Source organism: Opisthocomus hoazin, chromosome 5 (genome assembly GCF_030867145.1).
Source record: "Opisthocomus hoazin isolate bOpiHoa1 chromosome 5, bOpiHoa1.hap1, whole genome shotgun sequence".
NCBI lineage: Eukaryota > Metazoa > Chordata > Aves > Opisthocomiformes > Opisthocomidae > Opisthocomus > Opisthocomus hoazin.
Window position 1 is genome coordinate 64,125,394 of NC_134418.1, and position 12,944 is coordinate 64,138,337.

Here is a 12,944-nt window from a genome sequence, read left to right on the forward strand (position 1 = left end):
TTGCACCCTTGTTTGAAGCACGCTCTCAAGCAATGATCTCTCTGTGTGGCTTCCATCATTCAAGCTCTCATTAACCTGACTGTGTTTCATTCCAGCGGAGATTAAGCATTTTGTGAGGGATTGCTCCATCCCCCCAAAAGTGGCTGGCAAATGCAGATATCCAGCTAAAATGCTGGAGTTAGATGCAGTTATTTCTGTTTGATGACTGTGTAACAGAAGTTACCTGAAGGGTTGTACAAGAAAGCATTAGGTATGGAGGAAAGGTAGGTCATCTGTAGGGTAACTGTAGGTATTTCAGAGATTCACAAGGATTTCCTACATGTTGCTGAATTAAAATATGATTTAAAGTTCTTCATCAATGTCTTAGCTTGGTTTCTAGCAGGCTTAGAGCCTCCATGGATTTGGTATGTGAAGCTGAAGTGAAAGCAGAGGGGCTGAACAAGAACTCCACAGTGAGTAATATTGGCGTTTGAAACGTTATGTGAATGGACTTTGTTTTCGGGCAGTGCAGTCCCAGTCCTTCATCAGTCTTGAAAGCAAATGTGAGTCCAGGCTCAGAGTCAAAGTGAGTACTGAAAATTGTTGTTCTAACAATCAATAGTGCAAACTGGAGCATGCAACATAACCTTTCGTACATGGTTTTAGATTTTATTTTATTAGATTTATTTATTTTATTAGATTTTAAATACTGCATTTGCCACCAGAGTAAAGGAGGGTTTTTTTGTAAGAATTCAGTATGCTGCACCCTATGATGCAAGTCAACAGCATCAAGCTTAGTATAGGAAGGCCAGAAATGTTCTTATCCATAATCATATTAAAACTAATGGGTGCTTTCCTCCTCTTTGGGAAGTGCATAAGGGAGTATATTGCCGGGCCTTTCTGTGATATATTTTTATGTTTTCTTCTCCTGTTTCTTTTCTGTTGTGTACTCAGCTTTGTCATCTGTAGTCCATTGAATGGCCTATATGTAAAATAAACTGAAGATTTCTAAAGATGCATTGGCCTCTTCACAAGTGGAGGGGTGTTCTGGCCAAATTCCATCTCAAGTCTTCTGTTCTCCTAGTGAACATCCACTCCTTAAAGTTTCAGTTGACAAAGTTTCTCTTTTATGATCTGTCCCGTGTCAGGTGTAACGATATTTCCTATTTCATCTCTTGAATGCAGTAGTGATTATTTCAACAAGAAACGCTCTATGTTTTGGTTTGGGGAGGTGGGGGATTGTTTGGATTTTGTTTTGATTTTTGGTTGAAAAACTCCATGAAAAGAAGTTACTGCTCTGGGTTGAAAATGTTCTTTCTTCTGATCTTGATTGAGGATTGGTAATAAAGCATACACCCAGAATTTAATTGGCTGATTTAATTTTCACAGGAAAAGCTACAATCATAGAATCGTAGAATATCCTGAGTTGGGAGGGGCCCCTGAGAATCTTGGAGTCCAACTCCTGCCTCCACACAGGGCAATCTAAAACTTAAACTCTGTATCTAAGAATGTTGTCCAAATGCTTCTTGAATACCGACAGGCTTGGGGCCATGACCACTTCCCTGGGGATCTTGTGCCAGTGTTCGACCACACTCTTAGTGAAGAACTTTTTCCTAATATGTGCAAAACAAAATGGTGTTTCAGCTCAACAATACAGCTCAAATACAATCACAAGCTGCATTTTTGATGACCCTCTGTTTAAGAATGTTTGGAGATGAGAGTGGTGTACTTTGTGAGCGGGGTTAGGCTGCGGGAACTGCACTTTGTCTCCCTTTGTGTAGGTCGCAATTTCAAAGGTGCCTACTGTCACTGCAATTTCCTGACAAAAAATGGAGCTTTTGCTCGAGCAAAAGATTTTGCGTATAGATGAAGCCAGTTGGTAAAGTCTTTATGGCAGCATCACTCTAACTGCTTTTCATTACCTGCATTACCTGCATTTTGTATTATGCGTCTACTGCAAGTAACGTAGACAGAGATGGAATTAGCAAGTTGATGTAGGCTACTAAATCTGAGGTTACAGAAAATAATCTGGAACAGATTTTAGAAGATAGGAAGTTGCCTCTTGGGATTCTTTAGTGCCCCAGAAGCTAAGGCACTTCTGTAAAATCTCAGTAGTGATATATGTTCGTGTGTTTGGTCCAAACTGCTGAGACAGAAGTCTGTACATGATGCAGAGCATGCAAATGACTCACAGACACTAAGATGAACACCTGCCTCAAGTTACTGTTGCTGTATCTTTACAGGCTACCTGTTAGCTTCTGATCTTGCAGCAGAGTCTGCAGACACAAATATGTGGCTGTTTTCAGCTGCACCAGTTTGTGGCCTGGTATGTTAAGACAAATCGCTTTCATCAGCTGAAGTACAGGGCCGAGTGGTGGCCATGAAGCCACATCCATTATAGACACAGTAACATCTGTCCAGAGGGACAGAGCAGACTGCCTGAAGTTTTAATCTCTTTCGCTGAAAATATTTGGTCATGACTGTTGAGGGGCTTTTGGGCATCTGGGGTACTAGTGAAAATGTTTTGTGAGGGCTGGAGAAACAAGAAACCCATGTAGTGTTCCCTGTCTTCTGAGTTCCTTCATTTCTTGTGGGATCCCCTGGAGAATGGTAAGGTGATTTTGTGGTGCTCCTCTACAGAAGGTACAAACAGCAGGAGTCAGGGAAGACAGAGCATATAGTCCTCAGTGATTTGTAAATTAGGATTACGATGCTGTCATTCCACACAAGGTACTTCTGCAAAGCCACTGAAGGAAGTGGTAATATTCATTCTTCATCTCAGACAGGGTGGGGTTCAACACTGTCAATTTGTATTGATGTAATGAGAGGCATCGTTTCACATGGAAGTTGCTGGTTCTCAGTTGTGAGTGGGAGCTGTCAGCAGCTGTTGCCTGGGGAAGTCAGTTCAGTGGTCTCACTCCAGCTCATTACAGGCAGATGACTACATCCCAAGTCCTCCTGGCCCTTGTTTCCTCTTGAAGCAAGTCTCTCAGGTGTGGTGGATGGTGACAGAGTCTTGTAGTGATGCCTGTCTCGTCCTGGATGCACTCCTGTTTGGATGTGTTACTGCACCACTCTCAGCAGAGTCTGAATTCACTGCCTCTTAAGCCCACTCTGCATTTAGCCTGTCACAGCTTGTTTACAGGGACCTTGAGGTAAATGCATGGAATGGGAGTAATTCTTTCACAGTGAGTTAATCTGACCTCAGGTCACTTCAGTTCTGAGTAAGAGTTGTGACACAGGACTTTGATGTGGTAACCTGTCTGAGACTGGCTTTCTTGAGCAACCCCATGGAAGGAGACACACTCTTGGCTTACAAGTGGTCCCAAAAAACAAGTGAACGTGGTACTGCATGGACATGAGTGGCATGGAGCTGCGATGGGCAGGCCAGGGCCAGGCATGCTGGTAGGACATTGTGCAGAAGTGTGAAATACTGCTGGGTGTCATATTTTGAAATTAAGGGCTCACAACTTGATCCTGCTCCCAAGTAGCGTTTTGGCTTTGAGAACTACTGCTTTTTCTGCTTTAAAGTGGCTTCACCAATAATTTCAATCTGTAATATCCTGTAAAACTTGTAGTGCTAATGCACCTTTGCCCTCGGCCCTGCTAGACTGAGTCAGGTGCTGTTAATGCAGGTGCCTCATTTAGCCAAAACACATTTTTTCTAAATACTTAATGTGGAGCCGCTGTGCTTTGCACACAGATCACTCCGAGCATCTCTCTGGGAAGGGCAGAGTGTCTGAGAAATCTAAGGGGGCGACACCAGAGAATTTGCTTCTGTCACTGCCTATGCTATGTATCCGTTCATGACTTTGCAAGTTACTGCGAGAACTCAGTGGGAGTTTTCTAACTCAAATCTCTAAGATAGACCTGATCCCGTCAACATTTCTTCTTCTAGAAATAACCACAGAAATTACAGGTTTATGCCTTCTTTCTAGAAAATGTGTTTCTGGTAGTGAAGCTGATGTTCTGCTGCTTTTCTGGTGCTGCTACTGAAGTAGTTTGTACATGTGTGGCTATAAGGGGATCAAGTCCCGCTGTTGAGGATTTTTTAACTGGAGTAAGATGTGTTTCTAACCCTAAAAGCAACACAGTTATAATGCTTAATTAATATGCAAATTAGATGTAAAGGAACCATGGCTACGAACACAGTTTTACTGTAATGTTTTAAAAAGGTCTTCACAAAAGAGTATGAAAAATTTCCAAGGAGTGGGGCGTGGATCATGAAAGCAGTAGTGTGAGAGAACATTTTCTCATAGGACTAGCTTTTTCCAGTAAGTTGAAGTGAAATTTATAGGTATCACGACTTTTCAAACTAAGAAAAGCTGAAGTAAGATATTCTTTTTTTACACACATTTTCAGAAAAGTCTAGTCAGACTGATGGATCGTGCAGTGTGGCAACAGATGGGTTTTAGCTTGCATAAATATGCAGGGTGGTGCGTGCTTGTAATCTAAACACCTTATATATGCTGAGCTGAAGATTCATTGCATGGAAGAGGTCACCATGGATAACTCAGAGTCTAATACTCCTTGCCATAATGGAGATCTAATAACAGCAAGTAAAGGAAAAAAATAAATGAGAAACTTTGTAAAATATGCTTGTTAAAGTGGCAGAGATGGCAAAGGATAGTGTATGTTACGCTGACATTAAAGTAAATCAATTCATGCTGCTCTGCTTGGTTACATTCAGAGAGGGGTGATAAAAAAAGACTAAAGCCGTAAGCTTTAGCCTTCTGTTCTGCATATGCGTATCACAAAGTGTTTTGCGTATGCATCTCACCATAAACTTACAGAATTGTTCAGAATAAGATGTTAGACTTTTTGATGATTTGATTTAATACAGTTTAACGGACAAGGTAATGTGGGGAAGGGAAGGTAAGAAAACAATTCTGCAGAAATAAAAATAAAATACTTTATGTGCTTTGTGGAAACTTTATATGCTGGGGTCTTTTTCAACAACAAAGTATTTTATGGTGTTAGCTGTTGCCAGTGCGGAGGTCTTGGCTCCCAGCAGGTGTGGTTTAGGTCAAGATTCTGCTCTAAAACTCATTGAAACTATCTGGAGTCTTTATTTTGACTTAAACTTGCTCTAGTACATTTTCAATCTATTTCCTAGGAATGAGGTTCATAAGGGTGCCAGGCTTATTTGAGTGGTACCCTGCTTTGAAGAAGCACATCAGGAAGATAGCAGTCAAGATTTGTCTGAATTATCAAGCAAGTTCTGCACCGTGCCAACTCTGGAGCATGTCGTTTAGCATGGAAAGAAGGAATGCATACATACATTTTCTTCTATTCAGGACAGTTACTATATTTTAGTGAATATCTGACATTCTCTAAGGTCAGTTGGCCCAGGTATACGTGAACATCCGTCAATACAAATTGTCCTGGTTTTTGTTTATTTCATCTGAGGCTAGGTTCCACACTGATGAAATCAATGGGTGTATTTAAGGCTTTGCAGTTGATAATGTTACACAGTGTAAAATAATCCAATTCCTTGAAACCTCAGGTCCTGCGACTCTAGCTTGTATTGAATATTGAAATGACAGCAGTAAAGATTCATCTCTGGTGTTTACAAAGATGCATTGTGCTGCAGTGGGATCCACAGAGAGTAAGATATTGCGAGGGGTCAGTAGTTGCAACCCCTACAAGAAGGCGCTTGTTGATGGCAAGTTTCTGGGGGCATCTGCTTTCAGAGCCTTCTTGTTGAAATGCACATCTGGCCCCAGTAAACTATAGTTACAGTTTTACAGTAGCTAGTTATTTGTAAATTTTAATTTGCTGATTATAGTAAACAATGGTCTGCTTCCAACTTACAGCCCTGTAAAACAGCAGAGATGGCATTTGTTTAACTTTTGGGGAGTTGGGTTGATTTTTCCTCTCATACAACCACTAGTTGTCCTTAGCAAAAAAATACTTCAAACTTTTTTCGTTTCTTGTTTTTCTTCCATATTTCTTCCCTTTAAATCTTTCCTGTGTTTTCTGTACTTCCTGATATGCAGTCTCTGCCACTTTATAAGGCCCTTAGAGAATTCACATCCATGCAATCACTTTGTGGATTATTGAGAGGAGAGTGCATCTGCTGGAAATGCTGTACAATGGGAAACACTGAATGATTGGAGAAGTATTTCAAATGCTTAAGAAGATCCTTGAGAGATCTTACTTTGCATTAAAACAGAATTTAAGTCAGTTTTTAACATCAAAGACCAATAAAACCTGCAGAAAGCCTGTGTTCCAGCAGATGATCATTAGATGCTTCAGTTAGTTGTGTGCTCTGCTGTGAGTAATATGCATCTTTTATCACCTGGGTTGTGTGAAACACATAAGGAAGGCAAAGGAGCATAAATTGGGATACAAAACTTCTTCCAAATCCGTATCTGGTCTTTTCTTTTGTGTGTGTCTTTAACGTCTGTGGCAAGCAGTTCCTGGCTGCACAGGGGTCAGTTTCAAGACAGCAAGAAGGTGCTGCTTCTGCAGCAAAGTAGTTGTGGTTCTCCCAGAAAGCGGAGGTTAGAAACCTCTTTTTGTATGATTCTCTTAGCTTCTTCTGCAGAAGGCAGCCCACGTCTCCATGTTTTAAAAAGCCCTGTAACTTATAAGCCTATGTTCAGGAAAAATGGCAACTCAAAAATTTGATTAAGAAATGTGGTGTACAGCATGGGGTCACCTGAAGATGCAGAGATCTTGCTTAACTTTTGCTGTTCTGCTCAGCATCTGGGTTTTCTTAATTTTTTGACTCATGCTTCTTGGATGAGGGGATTGAGTTCTCCCTCAGTAAGTTTGCAGATGACACCAAGCTGGGCAGGAGTGTCAATCTGCTTGAAGGTAGGTAGGCTCTGCAGAGCAACAGGCTGGATCAATGGGCCGAGGCCAACTGTATGAGGTTTAACAAGGCCAAGTGCTGGGTCCTGCACTTCGGTCACAACAACCCCATGCAACGCTACAGGCTTGGGGAGGAGTGACTGGAAAACTGCCCGGCAGAAAAGGACCTTGGGGTGTTGGTTGACAGCCGGCTTCAACATGAGCCAGCAGTGTGCCGAGGTGGCCAAGAATGCCAACGGCATCCTGGCTTGTATCAGGCCCAGTGTGGCCAGCAGGAGTAGGGAGGCGATCGTGCCCCTGCACTCAGCACTGGTGAGGCCGCACCTTAAACACTGTGTTCAGTTTTGGGCCCCTCACTACAAGGAAGACATTGAGTTGCTGGAGCGTGTGCAGAGAAGGGCAACGAGGCTGGTGACGGGTCTAGAGAACAAGTCTTACAAGGAGCGACTGAAGGAACTGGGGTGGTTTAGTCTGGACAAGAGGAGGCTGAGGGGAGACCTTATTGCTCTCTACAGCTGCCTGAAAGGAGGCTGTAGTGAGGCAGGTGTTGGTCTCTTCTCCCAAGTAACTAGCAATAGGACAAGAGGCAATGGCCTCAAGTTGCATCAGGGAAGGTTTAGATTAGATATTAGGAAAAATGCCTTTCCTGAAAGAGTGGTCAGACATTGGAACAGGCTTCCCAGGGAGGTGGTTGAGTCCCATCCCTGGAGGTGTTCAAAAAACATATAGATGTGGCACTTCAGGATATGGTTTAGTAGGCGTGATGGTGTTGGGTGGATGGTTGGACTTGATGATCTTAGAGGTCTTTTCCAACCTATGATTCTATGATTGCATAGCTTTGAGATCATCACAAACCACTTTTTGGAGTAATCTGACTCTTCCCATTAGCAGTTCAGAGCATTTAAATGCCTTGTGCTGTCCATGTTACAGTCACGAACCCAACTTTTAGTAAAGTTGGTGTTATCTCATTTGGTGATTGTTTCAATTAGATCTCTACCTAGATTCTGTTGAGTAGATAGTTTGACCAACAGATACAATATTTAAAATCAGTAAGAAAAGCTGCAAACAGACCATGATAATTGTTACCACCATCAACATAGTCCTGTGCGTGGTAGCCAGTCTGTATCCACAGCTGAAACGTTACAGAGGCTCTGTGCAAGAACTTTTGTATGTTGAGTACCTATAACACTCTGCTTTATGTTCTGTCCAATTCTAGCGTGCCCTCTGGATTTGAAGGTATAAAAGAACAGGAGATCTGCAACAAGATAATGACAGAAATGCTGGAAAATTACGACACCTTGTTTGAATTGGAAGGTTTGAAGAAGGATGAAGAAAAACCTGTGTGTGAAGAGCTAGCAAGAATTATTTTGGTAAAAGTGAGTATCTCTAATACTTCGTTTTCTTATAGCAAATCAGTAATGCCGGCTTATTGCAGACTTCAATTCAGAAATCTTTTAGGTAAGTGGGAGGCAGGCACTGTTGTTATAATGTTCTGCATTATTGATTAGTACACAGTTTACGAATTGATTCTGCTGATAGGCTAATTTTCATTACTAGTCTGGAAGTTGATTCTGTTAAACATCTTTATTCTTTGTTAGCTACTCACTGTTATGTATATAGGAAATATATCTGCTAAAAAGCAGATGGTTTTAAATGAGGAGGCAGAATAATTCTAGGAAGTAGTCAAGCTTTCTGACATGGTGATAATTTATGGTGTACATCAGTGATGAGGAACTTTCATACTTTAGGACAGTATGAAGTCTCTAGCCTTTGCCGCTATGAAGCCTGCTTGTCTCAAACATCTACCTGAATTTAAAAATCGCATGTTCTGACTCAGAACAGCCATTTCTGAGTGTACTTGAAGACAAGCATTAAATAGTAGTTACTATTTGAAGAAAGTACATTGGAACTGTTAAATAAAAATGATATAATTAAAGTATAATATCTTTGGGAAGAAGAGGGCATGTGCGTAACATCAGAGGATTCTAAAGTTTAGAAAAAGTTGACAAGACTATGTAGGACAGCTAGAAGTGCCTAGTTTTGGCTTGTGCCACGTCTGCTACAGGAGGCAACCTGAAGTCTGTGCAGGAAATGGTTGTGAGGGTGGTTTGCAGTTGCCTTATTTTGTGTGTTAGCTGTGGAGATAATTACTCCCTTCTAGAGCACTTGAGTTTGAGAGGGTTGAACTACATGCCTTCCCTTGGTAGGGTTTTGCAAGCACAAACTGATAAAATCACTGTAGCCTTCATTGGCTGGAATGGAAACATCAGAAAATAAGTTATAAAAACATAGTCTCTTTGACCTTGGCAGAACAAGAAGCTTGGTGTGAGCCCGAGTTCTGCCAGTTAAGTGAAATCAGCCGAAAATATCTCTGTCTTTGCAGTGAATTGCAAGAGGGTCAGTTGAATCTGAACTGCAGGGCCATCTATACGAGTTGGACCCAACTGTCTGTAGAAGGGTTGGTTGTTTTCTTAGGTGGTGAGTCAGTGAGGAAGTTTTTAGCTGTTTAGTCTTTTAGCTGTTGCAAACATTCACCTAAAATACTTCTGTGGAAGGAGATAGAATGATTGATGACTTTCAGTGTCCTCCCTAATATATGTTACTGAAGTCAGAGGAACTTCTGTGTGATGGAAATGATCTGCCTGGCAGGTGAAATCGATGTTTAGCAGGTGATGGTCACTTCAGTAGCAAAAGTAGGTTAAGAAGAACGTAGTTGTAAAAAGCTGCAGTACTTTAAAGAGCCCAGAAGAAAGGCTCCATCTCCTTCAAACCTCAGCCAGTTGCAAAAGCCAAGACAGTGTTTCACTGCTAAGGACTTATTAGTAATTGGGAATGCACAAAGGTGGAGACTTCCCACAGCAGTTCAAAGATCTAGGCTATCCAAGTGCAGGGTGACAACCAGAATTACTCCAGCAAAGTAGCCTGAAGACATAGTTACTCAAGTGAGATGAAAAATGTTGCCCATCCCTTTGCCTCAGGAGACAAATGACTGCCTGAGAGGAATGAGCCATGCCTAAACACAAAGGCTTACATTGTGTTTGTGTCTTTGGATCTTGTTGACAGCTTCCAAATTCTGCTGGCAGTCTGCTGCAAAAATTTGACCTTGTTCCTTGTCCATCTAATTTGTGTGGGACATTTTCTAACTTAACCAAGACAAACACCCAAACACAAGAAACAGAAGCATCTAATTTTATGTAGCAAAGTTATATAAGAAGTGTTTGCTGAGATTTGTCAGATGTCTCTTTGGAAGGATGCTTTATACCATTCCAAAAGGTTACTTTTCTTGTATCCTAGCAGATATCCCCTATCCTAGCCAATTTGGATAATAAACTAAAGATGATGCACTTGAAGAGAAAGCCAAGTGGTAGTAAATGAGATTCAATAGAGAAAAGTGATTGCCAGTTTGCTGATGCGTGAGCTGTCACACACAGTAGGAGATAGCTGATCCGTGTCATGAAAGAACGCCTCAGAGAATTATATGGCATGACCTGGCTCACAGTGTCCAGAAAATAGCAAGCCATTTGTAAGCAAAGTTACTGCTTCTTGAAAAGCCAGTGATTAGTTCATATTTACAGGTAGCCGGAGAGAGTTTTACCAGGTAATCCTGTTGGAAGGAGTGAAAAATCTGGGATGCTCAGGACAGCGCGCTCATAAACTGAGGCCCTGTTGATTTTAAGGGTATCTCATTCAAGCATGAACCACGGTGGAACAGGGGAGCAGACAGCAAGGAAAGGGAAGAAAATGAGGACCTGCCCTTTACCAGACTCAGCCGCACTTATCTAAATGGCTTTTTTAGCTTTTACATTGTGAGCAGCAGGAGGATGAGGAGAAGAGATTTAGATGACCTCGCTTACTTGCGTCTGGGGTATTCCTGTCATCTCCTCCCCCAGATCAGTCACTGTATTGCCAGTGTTTCACCCTGAGTCACTCCATAGCTACCTTTCCCATGATTGCTTTCACTCTCTCCTCTCCCTCTTTTCCATGCTTACATTTTTCTCCCGACTTCCCACAGCCCTGTCCCGCTATTCTTCCTGTACTCAATTCTGATCGCCCTTCATTCCCACTCCAGAGAAAAGTCTGGCAGTGCGTACTGAAGTGCAAAAGCTGCAGCACTCTTGGTACCTGGCCTTCCATCACCTCCAGTCACTGTGCATACGTGCTGTAGCCCATCCGCAGTCCGTATTTCTCTGCTGTGCTTTTATGTTTGTGAATGTGGAGATAGCTTCTCCTCCAAGTTAGTACAGTGCTTGTGGTAATGTGACCTGCCTTATGTGTTCTCCTGAGTGCGTAATGTCGGGCTAGGGCTTACTGAGACACTTCTTAGACAAGCTTTAATGCCTCCTTTTGGTTGGAATACTGCTGTTAGTCTTACCCAAAGGTAAGGTTCTCAGAATGGAGGTGGGGAGGTACTTAGAGGAAGAAAATAGTTTTTACGTTGTGTTAAGAGATTAACCTCATGACAGTCAAAGCCATCGGTGCTGATTCAAGTGTTTCTTGATTAAGAGTTTTGAAAGACCACCTGTAAGCACGAAACTCTTACACAGGGAGAAGAATGCCACAAATTTGCAGGGCTAACTTGGATCAAGACCTGAAACCCAGTAACAGTGGTTTAAAAAAAGAAAGACATCAAGAAGTGCAACATCGAATGATGCACTTCTCTCAGGGCTCTAGTATGCCTTTCTATCTTACTGCATTACAAAATTAGCCCTGTTTTTTCTTATCGCTTTTACTTTGGTGCTGAAATCTGAACTGGAAAAATGGGAACCTATCTTTAGTTAGTGCCTAAAGGAATTGCGAGAATATTATTTCTCCCTGCAGTCTTTGGTCATTCCTGAGATGGCTTAGGTGCCTGTTGCTTCACATTATCCCCTCATAATCATCTTTTTTGAAGTCAACATCAACCCTAAATCATTAATTTCGAGCAAATACTCACAAACAGGGGAGTAGTGTTTCATGCCATCCAGTCCCAATATTGGCATGTACCTCCTCTCATGTGCTTGGTGATGTTTACCATCTTCCCGAACTTGCGTGACTCCTGACACTTCATGGTCTGGATATCTTAAGACCTTACCACACTTTGGTCATAAAATCAGTGGATTTTTAAGAGCAGAAAGTACTACTCTTTTAAAATGAAAACAAGAGTATGTGGATTACTCAGATAAAGTCTTGAAAGCATCAAGCTTCTCTTTGAGCAGTGTATTGGAAAGGAAAAACAGCTCGAGTGGAGCAAGTTGCATCTTGTCTACCATGTAGACATACCATAGCTAGAGGAAATCTACAATGCTACAGACTTCCAGAAGGAGTAAGAGCATTTCAATCAGGTACAGATTATGGCAGCTTAAAGAAAATCTGTTTTAAGGAAGCCAAAAGTTAATAAATTTTAGAGATGGGGGAAAGAGACGTGATTCTGTAGTGCTGTTGGTAGTGAACTACAATTCTTGCACCATATATACACTGAGGAGACACAGGAACACCTTCACCTCAGTTAGATTTCTTCTTTAAAGATTGCCCAGTCATTGGGAAAGACAAGTTATGCTAGCTAAAGGGATTTCTTAGCTTGCTTTCTCAGTAGATCATAACTCAAACAACAAGGGCCTGGAAATCTCTGCAAGCTGTATTCCAGTCGTTGCTTTGTTCACAGGACTGTGAAGCCTCACTTTGCTAATTGCTCAGGCATATGGTCGGATTATAGTTTGAAATGGTGGGGATTTTTTCTTTGGAAACCTCTATGTTAAAAAAAGGTGCAATTTTCACAAAACAGATAATTCATCTTAGAGTAGTTTCTATTTCAATGGGAAATTGAGCTGTCAGGTTCCTGGTGACCTAGAAGAACTTAATTAGTTTTACTTCACCTAGTAGAATGAGATCCATATGGTTTTCCGGGTAGGCGGCCAGCAGGTGGAAGTATAACATACACTTCTGAAGAAAGTACATATATATTTGGAAATTCCTCCCCATAAAAGAATTATGGGGTTTGATTTTTTTTTTTTTTAATTCCAAAATAAGTTGGAGCTTGTAGGGGTTTACAGGTCTTATTTGCAGCCACCTATTATTACAATCCTTAAGATTTATTCAAGCTTCAGTTTAATTTCCTAACCCAGTGGAGGTCTGGAAGACAGATATGAGTGGAGAAGTGGGTTGAGTGT

The 12,944-nt window shown here is 41.6% G+C and overlaps 1 protein-coding gene across 4 annotated transcripts in view; it reads left to right on the top strand.

The window, feature by feature from the left end:
* FAM13A (family with sequence similarity 13 member A) overlaps positions 1 to 12,944 on the top strand; it is a 134,110-nt gene that overhangs the window by 20,104 nt on the left and 101,062 nt on the right. For all 4 annotated transcript variants that reach the window (XM_075421512.1, XM_075421513.1, XM_075421514.1 and 1 more), the window contains exon 5: positions 8,015 to 8,174. In XM_075421512.1, the coding sequence (XP_075277627.1) occupies positions 8,015 to 8,174 (160 nt within the window). The remainder of the gene's footprint in view (positions 1 to 8,014; positions 8,175 to 12,944) is intronic.